The sequence below is a fragment of the Bombyx mori genome, chromosome 2 (genome assembly GCF_030269925.1).
Source record: "Bombyx mori chromosome 2, ASM3026992v2".
NCBI lineage: Eukaryota > Metazoa > Arthropoda > Insecta > Lepidoptera > Bombycidae > Bombyx > Bombyx mori.
The window spans coordinates 5,938,868-5,957,003 of record NC_085108.1 but is presented as its reverse complement, the minus strand read 5'-3'; the positions used below and the strand labels follow the sequence as shown (position 1 = coordinate 5,957,003).

Genomic DNA, 18,136 nt, shown 5'->3' with positions numbered 1-18,136 from the left:
TTTCTTGCGTCCACGATCCTCTCAATGCTGAGGATCGTGGCATTTCTGAATGACTTTCTCTTAGACGATCTTGTAAAGAGTGTATTCCCGGCTGCGTGCGTGCGTCGTGGATTGAGGCGTAGAGTCTGGTAAGACCAGCGCAGTGTACTTTGTTTTCTGGTACAATTGCTGTATATTGTGACGGAGTTTGGTATTTTCACTGAATATTACTACTACATACTGTTACATATTGGTATCCATAATGGAGATGGTTTAATTGAGAAAAAAACAAAGATTGTGATTATGTAAAATAATAATAATTGGGATCAAATTACGCACGGTCATCGGACCCCGATTTAGGATTTCATGTGTTACGGGTACCAGAGACTAACAAACATATTATCTATACTAATATTATAAAGCTGAAGAGTTTGTTTGTTTGAAAGCGCTAATCTCAGGAAGTATTGGTCCGATTTGAAAAATTCTTTCAGTTTTAGATAGCCCATTTATCGAGGAAGGCTATAGGCTATAACATCACGCTAAGACCAATATAAGCGGAGCACCATTATTGGTTGTTTCAAAAATTAAAAAATAATTTTGCAAAATTGGGTTTTTTTTCTCTTTTAAGAGGTTCCGCTGCGTGCGCTGCAGAAACGGTTAAAGTTTCGCTAAAATAATGTATAACACAATTGTTCCCCTTTAAAAGATCTAAAAAAACGTCCGCGACAGCATATGTCTATATGTTAAGGCTGGCTCACTATAACGTTTTTTATGTTAACCAAATTTGTTTTAAAATAAAGAATTTTTTGTAAATTATTCCACGCGGTCGAAGTCGCAGGCAAAAGCTAGTGTACTTATATATGTTTTAAATACATAGGTAAATAAATAAAGAATCGGAAATTGTTTATGGGTACAAAATTCAAATGAAACGATGAGATACTACTCAATGGACTCTTTGGATTAACTCGAAGAGCGACATTCAAAGATCGAGTTTTGTTTTTCCCACACTTCTTCGCTTTTGTAAATGTTGAATATATATTTTTTTTTATTATTGAAGGATTACTGGTGGCCCGGAGGCCTTTCCAGTTTCACCAAGTGGGCGAGCAAAGACTCAGCCAGGAGGGGTGGGATTTGTTAACAGCTGCCCGAGCGCCTCCGAAGGATGAATCTACTACCGGATCGGAATCGCGAGCCGCTGAGAAGATCTGGCGAGAAACTCAGCGAGCTGATTCATGGGTTAGGTTGCACGGCGAACTCTTTGTCGAGTTCGACGAGTACGGTTACCGAGGTCCCTAAGCCTGCTCCTAGTGTTAGAGCTGAAGGCGTCTAATGCAAAAGTTATTGGATCTGATGGATCCGTAAGGACGTATCTAGGGCGTCGACGGTGACTGGCTCCTGCGTGATCAGGATTCGGGGAGTAGCCCGCGGCGGCAACGATAAAATGTTGAATAGTGGATACGCCACTATTATTGCGCGTTTAAATCTAAAGATATATCTAAATTGATATAATGAAACGGTTTCTCTTAATTTCTTATCTCTAGTACGGTTAAATCGGGCGTTGCTAGCGCTCTTTTTCTCCTACCTATGCTGATATCCTTGAGAGTATCTTTCAGCTACTCTTTGACCTGTGAGCTAACGGGGCTCAAACCGGGTATGTTGCTAACACTGGCTCTAACAAGAGCAGTGCTTCGCAGAATCTACCGCCGGATAGGAAACACGACCCCCTGAGAAGATCCGGCGAGAAACTTAGTTGGCTGTGTCGGTGGGTTAATTTACTCGTCGAGCCCTTCGTCGTAAGTGACGGCCACAAAAAAATAAAAAGTACCGTCATTTAATTTTTTAAATACTACACCATCTGATTAACCTTTTCTGAAACTTCATCTGATTAGCTTCTAGAAACAACCACTCGGTCTCTGACAGGAAATACAGATAAGTTATTTGAAACATTGTAAACAATTTATTTAATTGACAATGTGTTTTTATAAGTTCGTTTGCATACAAGTCGTCAAGGTGATCTACATTCATTTAATATTTTCGTTAAGCATTGCGCTGTACATAGGGGAGGGTATAACGTCGCGCGTGCCGGTGGATTTGATCGCTCGGAAACTATTGTAAAGGTTTTTTTTATTGTGTGCGATCGTAACGTAAATTATAGTTTGGTTGTTTAAGAATAAAATAAATAAATAAATCATTAATTTAAACCCTTTCACACAGATTTTAATGATTACAGGTAGATAAAAAAAGAATAATGAAAAAAGGTAAAGGGGGTGACTCAGCTAATGCTGATCACAGTGGATAGCTTTTATTGCTTAATCTAATTTGCGTAATTACTGGTGGTAGGACCTCGTGAGTCTGCACGGGTAGGTACCACCACCCTGCCTATTTCAGCCGTGAAGCAGTAAAGCGTTTCGGTTTAAAAGGCGAGGCAACCGTTGTAACTATACTGAGACCTTAGAACTCATATCTCAAGATGGGTGGAGCATTTACGTTGTAGATGTCTATGGGCTCCAGCAACCACTTAACACCAGGTGGGATGTGAGCTCGTCCACCCATCTAAGCAATAAAAAAACCCACACACGCTAATAAGTGGCAACACAGCTAGTTGCAGTTGTATAAAAAACAAAAATTGGTCGTACGATCACGTATTGTGTACATCAAGAAATAAAAATCCTTCGCCCTGAATCTAGTTTTTATTGAAGCTAGCACACAAAAATATAGTCCACCCCACTTCGATAAAGCGGCACGACACGAGAACCCTCTCATCGTGGCCGCCGGTAACTACATTCCCGATCCTGCGGAAAGAATGGAAAGCAGTCGACGTCGCCCAAAACACGTCATCTCGGATCCTCCCGATCTACTAACGGAGCTTCTAGGTACTTCAAGCACCGGTCACCATTCTCGTCGAACCCGTCGCTTGCGACGAAGGGCTCTACGAGTAAATTAACTCCCAGACACAGCCCACTGAGTTTCTCGCCGGATCTTCTCAGTGGGTCGCGTTTCCGGTCCGGTGGTAGATTCTGCGAAGCACGGCTCTTGCTAGGGTTCGTGTTAGCATCGTCGTCAGGTTTGAGCCTCGTGAGCTCACCTACTAGTTACGGTTACGCTGGAATAGCCTTTCTAGGCTCCAGCTTAGGTAGGAAAAAAAAAACAGTCCACAGACATGCTGCGCAGCTTTTCTGTTCGTGTGTACACGCGATCCCAAAGCCTACGCCCTCGTCAAGGCGGACCAGATATCAAGCGAACTATGTTTAAATACAGTAATAAGTTCATATTGTAATTACCTCTTAAAGGTCGTTTCGCTATGGAATTTGTACTTTTTATTCGGTCTTCGTGTTGTAGACTTCATTGTTTTTCGATAAGGCATTTTTTACTGGTGGTAGGACCTCTTGTGAGTCCGCGCGGGTAGGTACCACCGCCCCGCCTATTTCTGCCGTGAAGCAGTAATGCGTTTCGGTTTGAAGGGTGGGGCAGCCGTTGTAACTATACTGAGATCTTAGAACTGATATCTCAAGGTGGGTGGCGCATTTACGTTGTAGATGTCCATGGGCTCCAGTAACCGCTTAACACCAGGTGGGATGTGAGCTCGTCCGCCCATCTAAGCAATAAAAAAATAAAAATTTTTTTATTATCCTTGTAGACAGACGAGCATACGGCCCACTTGATGGTGAATGGTTACAGTCACTCATGGACGTCAGTAATGCCAGGGGCAGAGCCAAGCCGCTGCCTACCGTTAGCCAAGCCGCTGTCTACCTGGGGTTGGTCAGTGGAGCCCATAGATATCTTCTTTTTTCTTCACCGTATCCCACTAGGTGGGGTCGGTACCGCAAATTTTTCCCTTCCATTCTCGTCTATCAGCCGTCAGCTTAACACTCACTCCTCTCTCTCTCTCATATCGTCATTCACACACTCCATCCATGTCTTCTTCGGTCGACCTCTTCCCCCCTCTATACTACCATTCCCATACATCTCCTAGTCACATGCATCTTCTCTCTACGCATCCATGTCCATACCACGCTAACCGTCCGTTCTTTAATTTGTCAATCACCGGGGCTTCTGATATAATCATTCCTTATCTTGTTCATTCTTGTCACTCCACACATCGCATCTCTGCCGCATGCACTCCTCTTTCATGCTTTACTTTGGTCGCCCAACATTCAGATATAGCCAGAGACAGAGCCCATAGACATCAACAGGGTAAATGTTGTCGACTACCTTCAGACATGAATTCAGTTAAGTAAGCCTTTTTTCGGGCATAGGACCGAACCTCCACCGACTGCCCGCGTGAATATCAAGGACTTGAAGGTATGCAGATGTTGGAGGCAGACCGCGGGCTCAAGGTGCTTTTAGTTATATTATGTGTACGGTTTGCACATACCTAACCAATACGTGGACACGCCGTGCGTCGTCGTTGTGGTGTCAGGTTATTTTATTATATTCTTAGAGCAGTGCACTTAGCAACACGCACGCGTTAAGACGTTACCATCTGTGCTTAAACAATATAATAAAGGTGCTCAAACAACATACTAACTCTTTGGTACTCTACAAACTTCCCCTTGAACCCCAACATTATGTACTCTAATATTTTCACTGGCTTTCGTGAGTCGTAAACATAATTAAACGTCTCTCGTAAATGTCATGTTTTTTTTTATAGTGAACTAGACGGTAGTTGCACAAATACTAAATTATCGATGAATAAAGAAGACCTTAGTTGTCCGTGACTACAATGTCGGTATTAATGAAACGAAGATAATAAACGCGAGATTAAACTATGAAATCGGGTTATTTAATGATATTTTACTAAAGACTCTGATTTACTTCGAAGCCATCGTGGCCCAAATGATAAGATGTCTGGTGAATTTGTATTGGGCAATGTAACTGGGTCGATGTTCGAATCCCGCGAACAAGTACCGTTTTTTTTATTCATTTTTCTATTTGCCTGCCTATTGCCAGTGACTATTCTGCCTAATTCATTTTAACTAAATATGTACTTAAGGTTCACGAATGATTTCCACGATGAAATAATAACATAGTTGGATTACAATCCAACCGCCGAAATATTTTAATTAGTGTAATTATTCGTAATAGGACGTCTTGTGAGCCCGCCCGGGAAGGTATCACTACATTTTATACTAAGTTTCTCGCCGGATCTTCTCAGTGGGTCGCGTTTCCGATCCGGTGGTAGATTCTGCGAAACACGGCTCTTGCTAGGGTTCGTGTTAGCAACGTCGTCAGGCTTGAGCCCCGTGAGCTCACCTACTGGTTAAGGTTACACTGAAATAGTCTCTCAAGGCTATCAGCTTAGGAAATAAATAAATAAAAACGTCCGGTAGAAGCTCTTCGTTTTCTTGGGTTCTGGTACGACAGTCCTGTAGTACTTCCATTGAGGACGGTTGTTGCACTGGCAACGCACACAAGGTATCACAATTTTTCCTACAAATGTAATATAAGGAATCCACTTACGACATGTTTTCCATGTTATTAATTTTAACTCGTTTAAGACTAAAGAAGAATGTCAACGTCTATATCTATACTTCTATACTAATATATAAATCTACAGTGGTTTTTACGGATGTTCCGTTATAACTACTGAACCGTGCATCCGATTGACTTGAAACTTGGTGTCCATGTAGAAAATACATGTACTTAATGGATAGGCTAATGTTTATATGAGTGTTGGACTCCCTAATAATAATGACAATAAATAATAATGTTTATTTCAAATGCCCAGCGAAGCGGGCGAGTACGGCTAGTTCCTAATATACTCGGAAACTTCTGGATTTATTTCTCTGAAATTTTTAGGAAACCTTCAGATTGACCTAGCATGTCAGTCATCCTTTGGTATCAATGGCATAAAACTCAAATCAGAGATTGGCCACCAAAGCGAGCCAGATTAGACTTGAAGTTCATATTATAATTAATAAAAAATATATATTTTAAGTAACTTAATTTTAAGTAAGTTATTTTGGTTCAAGGAATGAACCAATGGGAAAGTATGCTTTATTTAATATCAGATATTCGGAACTCATTTAGTGATTTTAGCAACGACGTTATGTGTTCTAAACACAACCCTCTGAGGTTCTCGCTGGATCTTCTCAATGTGTTGCGATTTAGATCCGGTGGTGGTAGATTCAGTGAAGGCGGTAGCTCTTGCTAGGGCTATCCACTCAAGTTAAACCCGTGAGCTCACCCACCGCGTAGCTGGAATAGTCCCCTAGGGTACCAGCGAATAGGTTGGGAAAAAGGTCATCATAATGGTCATCTTCGTACAGTTGAAAGGAAGGTCAGAAGAAAGGTCAAAGGACAAGTTAAATGAATAGACGAATTGTATAGAAATGTGTTTATTTACACTTTGGCAGTGATGGCATGACTTTTATTAACAAAGAGAGTTACTTTATTTATTTTAAAAAAAAACTTGATTATCGTTGAGCAATAAATCCGAGTAGAGTTTTTGAAGAAATGGCAACACTAAGCGCCAACCGGGGATCCGGGAAATACCGACCGTTGACCGATGTTACCAGACCCGACCGACGCCCGGCACGACGTTGTCAATTACTAAAGCATTTAATAGTTGACAAGGCCGATCGTGCAACGTTATTCAATAATATCTGCTATTAAAAAAAAGCATGCTATTTTTGCATAGCTGATATTAGAAAATAACGGCTCGCGGTCGTGATCGGTTTACCAAGCGTGGACGCCGAGGCCGTAGGGGGCGACGCCGTAAGCGCCGTAAGCGGTGTAGGGAGCGGCGATTCCGTAAGGTGCGGCGATGCCATAGGGGGCAGTGACCAAGGGAGAGGCGAGGTGGGCAGCCCGCACGGCGGCGGCGGCACCGCTGATAGCGGCGGAGTGGGACTGGGCGGCGGCGACAGCGTTCTGGTTAGCGGCGACGCCGTTCCAGTAGGCGGTTTCGTGAATCTCGCGGGAGGCTTCGGCGGCCTGGCGGACGGCTTCAGTATTATGTTGGACGACAGCTTCAGCGGCGCGGGCGTGTCCCTCGTTGATGGCGCGGGCGGTGTCCTGGGCTGCGACGGTGGCGTCAATGGCGGCGGCCTGTGCGTCACCAGGGTTCACGCCGTACGCAAGATGGGAGAGGATGGCTCCAGCCGAAGCATAGCCGATGATGGCAACAAAAGCGATCTGTTGAAAATTTCATTATAATTAGTACTCAATCTATATATATAAAAATGAATTGCTGTTCGTTAGTCTCGCTAAAACTCGAGAACAGCTGGACCGATTTGGCTAATTTTCGTCTTAAATTATTTGTAGAAGTCCAGAGAAGGTTTAAAAGGTAGATAAATATGAAAATGCTCGGAATTAAATAAAAATAACGATTTTGTTTTTCCTTTGATGTGTCCCCCGTCGGACGGATTCCTTTTGTTTGTTTTAAGTTTATTTTATACAAACGTTTAGGTCTTTTATTTATCAATTGAGGCACTACGAAGTCTGCCGGGTCGGCTAGTTACTTAATATATTTGTCTCTCGATTATATTGCGATTTGTGTTCAGTGATTTAGAGCATGTATTAATAAGACAATTGCAGACCTTGAATGCAATTAAAACCGTTAAATTAATGTAAATTCATACGATAGACATGTAACGAATTAACGTTTAGATTTTCAATGAGCGTTCATGAACATAAACGTATTTCCTCTGTCGGTTCGTAATCAACATGATAATAGCTATTGTGCTACAAAAAAACAGCAGCTATATGCTACGTCACGCCGTAATTTCCGTTGTTAAATGGACTTAGATTCAAATTTAATTTGAACACTTCATTTTAATAGCTGAAATTATAATTACGTGGTACACAATAGCTTGTTAAATACCAATTATGGGTTTGTATAATGGTGCGGTTAAAAGAAAAAGCGTCGGAACATGCAATCATTATGTTTTTATTATTACGTTTCATTAAATAACTGTAACGTAACGCTTAACACAAAAAATAATAATTAAGCCTTGCTATTATCGCTGCTACTTTTAATAACGTTAAAATTCGCGGGTTCGAATCCCGCCAAGGGAAGATATTTGTACGATAAATATAAATGTCTTTTCCAGGGTTACGGGTGTATATTAAATATATGTACGTGTTTAATAAAAATCTTACATTTATTTCCGTTATCTGGTACCTGTAACACAAGTTCTTTACGAACTTATCACGGGACTAGATAACGTGGCGTGATCGTTAGTAATTATTTATTTATTTATTTATTAAAATCGTATAGAAGCTAAGTGCCACTAAATTATAATTTCGGTGCCTCCAATGAACACTACTCAAAATTTTGATATTTTCGTTTTTCACACATATTGCTTCACTATTTTAAAAGTATCACAAATCATTATTGATGGGGTTCGAAGCAAGAGTAAATCAGCTAGTTACACAAGAAAAAACCATAAATATATCTGCAATAATAAAGATCTTATCGACTTTTTTTCGTTTAAACGCTCCTCCTGTAAACCTACGAATTTGGAGTTAGCGTAGTGTTCATTGGAGACATCGATTTATGATAATTTCGCATTTAGGCAAAGGCAGAGAGTAGCTAAGTGCCATTTACCTTGATTTGTCAAGCGACATTTTTATTCTACGCTAATAGTAATAGTAATATTAAGTGCCAATTGTAAGGTGAAATTTTATGTAATGCATAAAATGAAATTATGAAACTTTACTGATTATGACTGAATTTCGATCATAATGCCAGCATTAATCTAAAACAGATATGAAAATCACTACATAGTATAAAACAAAGTCGCTTTCTCTGTCCCTATATCCCTATGTATGCTTTTAAATCTTTAAAACTACGCAATGGATTTTGATGCGGTTTTTTTTTAATAGATAGAGTGATTGAAGAGGAAGGTTTATATGTATAATAGCATCCATTAAATAGTGGAGAAATCAATAATAAATTACAGTTTCCGAAGCGAAGTGAGGGCGGGTCGCTAGTTTATATTAAAAAAAAAAAAACTATTATTTTGGCGCGAACAAGACTAGGTAATCACTTTTAATCTCACGTCAGCTTTTCGGAATTTCTACAAATTCCATTGCAACAATACAATCAAGCATGACAATTGATTAGACTAAAAAAATAATCACACATCGCACAAAAGAATATTTCTCATCTAAAATTTTGCAAACGCTAAGCTTATTCGAAATCCCATTGCTACATCTAAGGCTGGCTTAGCACGTTTGAAGCCGAGATAAGGCGCGTGTTATGTCTTCATTCAGCCCGAGTTTTGTTTTAGGCCGAAAATAGTATACGGCATTGACCGTAATATCGTTACAGGACGGCACGTGTGACGAGCTATAACGTGTTGTAATGGTACAATTGCGATTTGTAATTATAATTAGTTGGTTAAACTTGAAAAGAATATTTCAAGGTTTTTGACTGCCATTGAAGTTAGACGAGCAAACTGTTTCTTTGAGCCGTTGTCGAGAAGCATTGACGATGCCCAAGGCAACTTTATTGATGTTTTTTTATTGCTTAGATGGATGGACGAGCTCAGAGCCCACCTGGTGTTAAGTGGTTACTGGAGCCCATGGACATCTACAACGTAAATGCGCCACCCACCTTGAGATAGAAGTTCTAAGGTCTCAGTATAGTTGCAACGGCTGCCCCACCCTTCAAACCGAAACGCATTACTGCTTCACGGCAGAAGTAGGCAGGGCGGTGGTACCTACCCGCGCGGACTCACAAGAGGTCCTACCACCAGTAAAAGCAATGAAGCTTAATTTATTTTTATTCACACATAGGATGGAAAGTGACTTTGCTCGAATTAAAATGACTACTACCCTACTACGCTAATAGTCGAACGTGAACATATAACGGTTTTGTTATGATTGACTGAGCATAAAAATGTCGATATTATGAGCGAAAATATTGGGAACACGCAATGGAACTGAAGGGTAGCTGACATAAGCGATTTATATTCGCCATTGTAGCAGCATTACGGGAATGAAAAAAGTACCTGATGTAAGATATGTCTTAGAACACGATTTTTGAATGATTCTGTAGCGTCTAGGTCTTTTTTTGGTGCACGATTCTGATTCACTTTACAATTTACCAAAAAAAATCATTTAAAACACTTTAACGAATAAAAATCAACCGAATTTTCTAGAATAAAATTGTGGATTTAATGTTGGTTATATTGTAATAATTACCGAGTTACTGTTTGAATCCATGTAATGAGTTACTCGCTCAGGGCATTTCAATATTGCAATAATTGTTACTTTATAATACCGCTTGTAAAAATTAATATTATATAAAAAAAAATCTAATATTCAAAAAAAAAGACATGCCCGCTGAGTTTGTTGCCAGTCCTCGGGACGGAGGCTACTTTTTGTGAACTGGCAGTAGTTCTTTTTGACGTTCAGCAAGTATGTACTTTCACTTATGTTGAATAATTTTTTTTAAATTTGATTTGGTTTACGTAATGAAAGCTTTTTGTGCATTTTATAACAAGTCATTTACAAAACCCACATATGAGTCGACTATTATCAAAGCCGGCAATCTGACTTTTGGACAATTATTGGTAAATCAGAAAAACGAATTATTGACTTTGTATTCCATTGGCAGTCACAAAACTCTTCGAAACGACATCTTAGATAAATAACAGGTTAACTATTAACCTTTATTTAATGCAGGTTTTGAACCGTATTCTTTGAAGGAGACGATTATATTCAAATCAATCTGTATTGACATATCAATAATTTTTTTTTGTCCAAATGCACAGATTGCCACCTTTGATAATAGACGACTCATATCCGCGTAAAGTTTTTCAAATTTATAAATAGCTTATTGCACGGTAACGTTATTAAAAATAGCATGCTACATTTAAATAACTCGCAACGACCTTGACCGCGAACTGAAGTATTTGCATTCATTGTAACATCGAAGTATGCACGTACGTAATACGTCCGAATTCGATTGACCTATTGTTCGTCGATTTAAATTGAAATAGCGTTTAACGTTCACAAAATAAAGACGCTAATCGTTTGTCAAACGAAATATTGTTTCGAATGCTTATTGAGTAATCGTTGATGAATTGTTAAAAATTTGGGATTGAGTACTCTATCGACTTTGGAAATAAGGTCGATTTGTAAATGTTTTCATTGTGAAGATATGTTCTAGTATCTTTGGTAATCATTTTGAATGCATTTTTTCGTGTGATTGAACTCTTTAAGATTGTAGGAAATAATAAAAATATGTTTAATTTTTTATTAATTCCGGAAATTAAATATTTTTAAATCGCCAAGAACGAGTAATTGTTATTTAAACGGGACACCGTTATCTTTTTTTTCGATGTTATAAATCCTGACAAATAGAAGGAATGGTAGAAATATTGAAACTTATTATTATTGAAGCATTATCATTAAAATCGAAAGTGAAGGGAAAAAAAGCAGATATGTTGTGCGTTAAAGGCATTAGAAAACATTCCTTCAATTACTTTAAAGATTCAACTTTATTATAAATTTAACTTTTAAATGTTATTAATAAAAGCATTATTAGCAAAAACAAATGACAACGGAATGCATAAATAAAACATCAAAGTTTGACAAGCATCGTCGAGTTTGACGTTAAAGACGTCAAACAGAGAAATGGCGCGAAATATTTTTTTCAAACGCCTTCCGTTGTCATCTGTCAATTGTTTTTTTTTTTTAAAGCAATGATTTTTACCGTACCAGGAATCTCATCGTGCACTTCTTGTTTAGACTGCTCGATAGCTACTGAATGCTTTTCAATGTTACAGTCGGTTCTTATATACGTGTGCCGGTTGGGTGTATCGAGAGTACGGGGTGCGATGGGTTTGTAGCGCGAATATTCTGTTCGGATATAGTGCTGTAAATTGTTTAGATACGGCCTTTTTTTTTATCGGGGTATACATTTGAAAGTTTGCCTTCAGCTTAGCGGTAAATGTCTCTAGTTGAAATGTGAAACTTGTGTCATAGTTAAAAACTTTTAACCGAAAAAGGAGGAGGTTCTCAATTCGACTGTATGTTTTTTTTTATGTTTGTTACCTCATAACTTTTGACTGGGTGAATCGATTTTGATCATTCTTTTTGTATTAGAAAGCTGATGTATCCCGTGTGGTCCCATTTCAATTTAGTCTAGTTCTGATAATGGTATCCATGAGAAAACCAAAATTTGCATTAAGTACGTGCACGACAAATAGATGAATAACTCAATAACTCAATATCACGCCAACCGATTTCGATGATTATTGTTTTTAGTGTATATTAATTTGTTTTGGAATTTCTTTTTTTTTTCTATTTGAAGTCGGTTTTTATTAAAACATATCTTATTAATTGATTATTTAAAATACCGAACTAGGTTTGCATCCTCAGTAAATTGCGCGTACATTTTGCAGATTATATCGGGAGGTGAAAAAGGCTATTCATTGGTTTATGTGAATTTTTTGCAACTTTACAGGATAGCCGTTTGAAGTTTAAAATTCTGGAAAAAATCATAACATAAAAAAACTTTTTTCGGCTATTTGAACGAAGTAAAATTAATTGAAGTTCAATTAAAAACATCGACCTGTTGATGATGATACCAAATAAAACGCACCTTTAATTACAAAGATAAATGTCGCGTAATAAGTAAAACGTCATCATCATCATCATCTTAGGTCTTACAGCCCAGGGTAGGCCTTAGGTTGGTCCAGTATGTCTCTCCAGACTGCTCTGTTCAGGGCTTCCTCCTTCCAGTTCCTGACACCGATAACTTTAAGGTCGCGCTCTACGCCATCTAACCATCGGAGTTTGGTTTTACCACGACTTCTGCGGCCTCTTAAGTAAAACGTCGCTTACTGCGCGACCAAATAGCTTTTCACCTCTCCATATCACATATTGTGAATGTTTTGCTCAATAATGCTTTTTCGCACCAATATCTATTTTGTTACCAGTTATACTTATTAATTATCTTCTTAGTTAACATTCATGCTCGTTAACCAAATCAAAATTTAATACTAGAATATAAAAAAAAAAAATTATTAATTTCGTCGTCACCTCTGTAAATTTCTAAGTTCTGGATTACCAAACCTTTAGTAAACACAAAGCCGATCGGCCGGGCGGAGCAGGAAACGTAACACCGTCTTGTATGTGTGTATAATGAAGAGGAAAAAAAAATTGTCGCAAAGTACACGTCATGTTGACATTTATTAAGGAGCAGTCTGAATCTTGAGTTAAAGCATCTCACATACAATACGTTAAGATTCAAAACCTACCTTGATTTGTTTATTGGCTGTTGCTGGGATTAATTACTCTGCGCTAGCTTCGTTTGAAGGCATGACGCTCGGAAAACAACGTGAAGGGGAGTTCACTCCAAAGCCGGATGGTTCGTGGCAAAAAAGATCTTTGGGAACGCACTGTCGATGAACGCAGCGGTTCCAGATAATATGGATGAACTCTGCTCCGATGGCGGGAGGTGCGATGATAAAATGGAGATGAGGGGATCATCTCGAAGAATTCCTCAAAGCATTCCCCATGGAACATCTTATTAGATTAACTTATTATCCTAAAAAAAATCATATTTAACTGACATCGACTTTATTTGTTATATTCCCATATTATTCTTTCGTATTGAACGCGTGATTAATTTCAGCCTAGCCGAAAAAAGTCTGACGATGGTAACAAAAACCACATTAGTTAATTAAAACGCCTTTATCACGGACATTGACGTAAATAATTACAGTATCTCATCTTATGTCTAGTGATTTCGGATAATTTAATAGTACTATTTATTAGTTGATACTTATTCAACAAAAAAAAAAGAAATATCAGTTGTTGTGTGTCCTCCCTTATTTGGACTGTCCGTACCTTACACTATACAAAGATGGTAATTTAAAAAAAAATGATTCTCTGGGATTATTGGAAATTAAGTAGTCGTGGACTAAAGGATAAGACGTCCGGTGCATTCGTATGTAGCGATGCACCGGTGTTCGAATCCCGCAGGCGGGTACCAATTTTTCGAATGAAATACGTACTTAACAAATGTTCACGATTGACTTCCACGGTGAAGGAATAACATCGTGTAATAAAAATCAAACCCGCAAAATTATAATTTGCGTAATTACTAGTGGGAGGACCTCTTGTGAGTCCCTACGGGTAGGTACCACCACCCTGTCTGTTTCAGCAGTGAAACAGTAATGCGTTTCGACTTGAAGGGTGGGGCAGTCGTTGTAATTATACTGAGACCTTAGAACTTATATCTCAAGGTAGATGGCGGCATTTACGTTGTAGATGTCTATGGGCTCCAGTAACCACTTAACACCAGGTGGGATGTGAGCTCGACCACCCGCCTCAGCAATAAAATAAAATAAACTTTCGGACGCGGTCCATTGCTGCTTCGCGGCAGAAATAGGCAGGGTGGCGGTGCCTACCCGTGCGGGCTCAGAAGACGCCCAACCTGATTATGCAAATCATATTTTTTATGTAGATCTGATTTTATTACACAATGTTATACCATTATTGTCGAAGACAATGAACACGTGTTGATCCTTCGTGCACAATTTGAAAATCGCATCGCACGACACATGTACACCGGACGTCTTATCCTTTAGGCCACGACGACTTCAGAATGCTTTATTCTAAGCCCACCTCATTTGTGCCAAGGTTGGGCCAATTCTTGACACCTAGTAATCGTGCGTTTCATCGTTAGGATATGTAGCCGAATGTGACTGAGGCCTCATGTCTCAAGATGGGCGACGATATTTCGGTAATGCTGTCCATGGGCTCCAAAGAAATAAAGACAAATCTAATCACGACCCTCCTTTAGTTATGTTGTAGTAGAACATGACAAGATCCTCAGATTTCGCAATGATTATTTATTTTTCGTTCGTACTGTTACATCCTGTATAGCCAAATGCTTATAAAAAACCTATTCATCATAAGCCCTCGCCATTTCGATAAAGCGGCACGACATGAGAATCCTCTCATCGTGGCCGACGGTAACTACATAGCCGATCCTGTGGACCAAATGGTAAACAGTCGACGTCGCCCAAAACACGTCATTTCGGATCCTCCCGATCCACTAACGGTGCTTTTAGGCACTTCAAGCACCGGCCACCGTCGCTTGCGACGAAGTGCTCGGCGAGAAAATTAACCCACAGACACAGCCCACTGAGTTTCTCACCGGATCTTCTCAGTGGGTCGCTCTTGCTAGGGTTCGTGTTAGCAACATCGTTGAGCCCCGTGAGATCACCTACTAGTTAAGGTTACGCTGATATGGTATCTCTAGACCATCAGCTTAGGTAGGAAAAAAAAGCCCTCTTACAATGGTTTCATAAGAACATATTAGATACATTCATATTAGATACATTCATAAGAGCATATAAGACTCAGTTCGGATCAGACATTCTTTAAAGCGGGACATTTACCGATTTTCCTCGTTATTCATTCATTATAAACACCACATAATGTAGTGTTAAATAAATCCTTTTTTGTTTAAAAAGAGTTCGGCCTTCTTATTTCTAGCTGTACGTAATTAAAAAATATGTTATTCTTAATCGTTACTGAAAGGAAGCAATTAGTACAAAAAACAAAATATTTTCGCATACAAATCTAATTAGATTTTTATTATTCTGAATCGCAAAACGAAAGGCCACACTCCAAGAATGTTTCAAAAAGCATAGAAATCTATATATTAATACGTGAAGCAAAAACTTTGTATACCTTTTTACGAAAATTGCGCGGACGGAGGAGTATGAAATTTTCCACACTTATAGAGAATATAGAGAAGAAGTGCACAATGCTAATATTTTTTTCAAATAATGCATAAAAGATATATTAAATCAATAAAGAAAACATTACACACACTACATACATATTTGACGCACACACGTATGCATACTACATATTTATTGTCAAACTTTTGTTCTTGACGTCTGTTGTCAAATTGAGAATAGATTAAATATTGTTTGTCTTTGTTTAATATTTTTTATAGTGTAGTCTTGGCGAAATTTGTGATTATAGAAGTATAAAATACAATCATAATAGTGTACAAACTTACAATTCCAATTAATTATAGTCGAATTTCGACTACTGCGGGACCTCTAGTACTATTAAATGTATTAATGTTAATTGCTACATATTTTGTAACTGTTGTTGCCAACGCCTTTATTTGTAAACGTTATTTTTTTTGCTTACGAATCGTTTTAAGCCTTCTCGGCTATCTTACACGCTTTTTACAATAAAATCCTTTTTTTTTCTTACACTATTTTTAATTCAAATTTAGTAAAATTTATTTTCTATTTTTTAGTTGGATTTTCTATAAAAGCGTATTTTTTTAGTTTTTTTAAACTATTATTTATTTATAATTTTTTAGTTGCATTTTTTTTTTTTTTTTTATATATTGAATTGTCATCGGTTCTTAATAAGTATGCGAAATTTCGAGTTATGCCGACGTTTTGAAGGGGGTCAAAATCATGTTCAAAGATTCTGTTACATACTAACACACATACGTCTAAAGCTAATAAAAGCGTATTAAAAATATAATCATTTCTTGTTACTTCGGTGTGCTGTTTAAGAGTGTTTATTAAGTTTTTAACACGCGCTTGTACAGACGTTAGTAAATCCTTTCCTACCCCGATGGAAAACGGAAGATAATCAACTCAACAACAAAAAAGTTTTCAACGTCGTCGTGGCCTAACGGATAAGACGTCCGGTGCATTCGTGTTGAGTGATGCACCGGTGTTCGAATCCCGCAGGCGGGTACCAATTTATCTAATGAAATACGTACTTAACAAATGTTCACGATTGATTTCCACGGTGAAGGAATAACATCGTGTAATAAAAATGAAACCCGCAAAATTATAATTTGCGTAATTACTGGTGGTAGTACCTCTTGTGAGTCCGCACGGGTAGGTACCACCACCCTGCCTATTTCTGCCGTGAAGCAGTAATGCGTTTCGGTTTGAAGGGTGGGGCAGCCGTTGTAACTATAATTGAGACCTTAGAACTTATATCTCAAGATGGGTGGCGCATTCACGTTGTAGATGTCTATGGGCTCCAGTAATGGGCCACCGGAGTAGAGTTCATCCATACTACCTGGAGCCACTGCGGGCATCGACAGTGCGTTTCCAGAGGTCTTTTCTGCCACGTACCATCCGGCTATGGAATGAGCTCCCCTCCACGGTGTTTCCCGAGCGCTATGACATGTCCTTCTTTAAAAGAGGCTTGTGGAGAGTATTAAGCGATAGGCAGCGGCTTGGCTCTGCCCCTGGCATTGCTGAAGTCCATGGGCGACGGTAACCACTCACCATCAGGTGGGCCGTATGCTCGTCTGCCTACAAGGGCAATAAAAAAAAAAAAAAAAAGTAACCACTTAACACCAGGTGGGCTGTGAGCTCGTCCACTCATCTAAGCAATAAAAAAAATAAAAAAAACGTAAATTCCTTTCAAGAATCCAATTGTCATATCGCGTCGCAATGTACGCGTAATATTTCATCAGCTTTCATTTCTCGTCGACCTTACTCAAACCCAGGACCTCGTCCCTATTTATATTAAACTAGAGACATTTACATTTCATATGCTAATTTTATAAGTTTATTATTATTTCGGCGTAGCTAGTTACGGAATTGTCTTCGCTTATGATGGAGTAATGCGAACACATTTATAGAGGCCATTGTCGGAAATTTTATTTATTTATTAGGCACACAATACATATTACAAGCTAAAAAGATACCTAAAGAACACAAGTAAAAAGAAACAAAATCTGGCTTGCAACTTAAGTCATGTGCGCATTATAAGCAAGATATATGTGCTGAATATTGTATACAATGCTCCTTACAACGATACGGCAAAACAACACGATAAAGAAAACTAATCTAACTTATAATGTGTAAGGAAATAATTTTATTCGCAATATACATTAAACAATTACGCTATTTGACCTATTATTAACGTGGGTCGTGGAGGATGCCCTTGAACATTTTTATAAACGTAATTTTTTTATGATTGAAAAATTACTGGTGGCCCGGAAGCCTTTCCAGTTTCACCAGGGCAGGAGAGCGAGCAAAACCTCAGCCAGGAGGGGTGGGATTTGCTAACAACTGCTCGAGCGCCTCCGCAGGAGACCTAACAGCTCAAGAGCAATTATAAACGTCACTAACTTATAAAACATCCAACCCAATTGACGACTTTGCCAGTTCGTTATAGGTGCGACACA

General features: G+C 38.7%; 2 protein-coding genes and 1 long non-coding RNA gene across 5 annotated transcripts in view; 1 reads left to right on the top strand and 2 right to left on the bottom strand.

Annotated features, from left to right (window-relative positions):
• LOC134200481 (uncharacterized) overlaps positions 1 to 18,136 on the bottom strand; it is a 330,115-nt gene that overhangs the window by 109,131 nt on the left and 202,848 nt on the right. The window lies entirely within an intron of this gene.
• Positions 1 to 18,136, top strand: part of LOC110384750 (WD repeat-containing protein 7) — a 130,519-nt gene that overhangs the window by 28,838 nt on the left and 83,545 nt on the right. The window lies entirely within an intron of this gene.
• On the bottom strand, positions 6,303 to 11,696 carry CPH4 (cuticular protein hypothetical 4). Its single transcript, NM_001173302.1, has 2 exons — positions 11,653 to 11,696; positions 6,303 to 7,116 (listed from the first exon to the last, which is right to left on the bottom strand). The coding sequence occupies exons 1-2, from the start codon at positions 11,662 to 11,664 to the stop codon at positions 6,658 to 6,660; spliced, it is 471 nt and encodes a 156-aa protein (NP_001166773.1). The 5' UTR covers positions 11,665 to 11,696; the 3' UTR covers positions 6,303 to 6,657.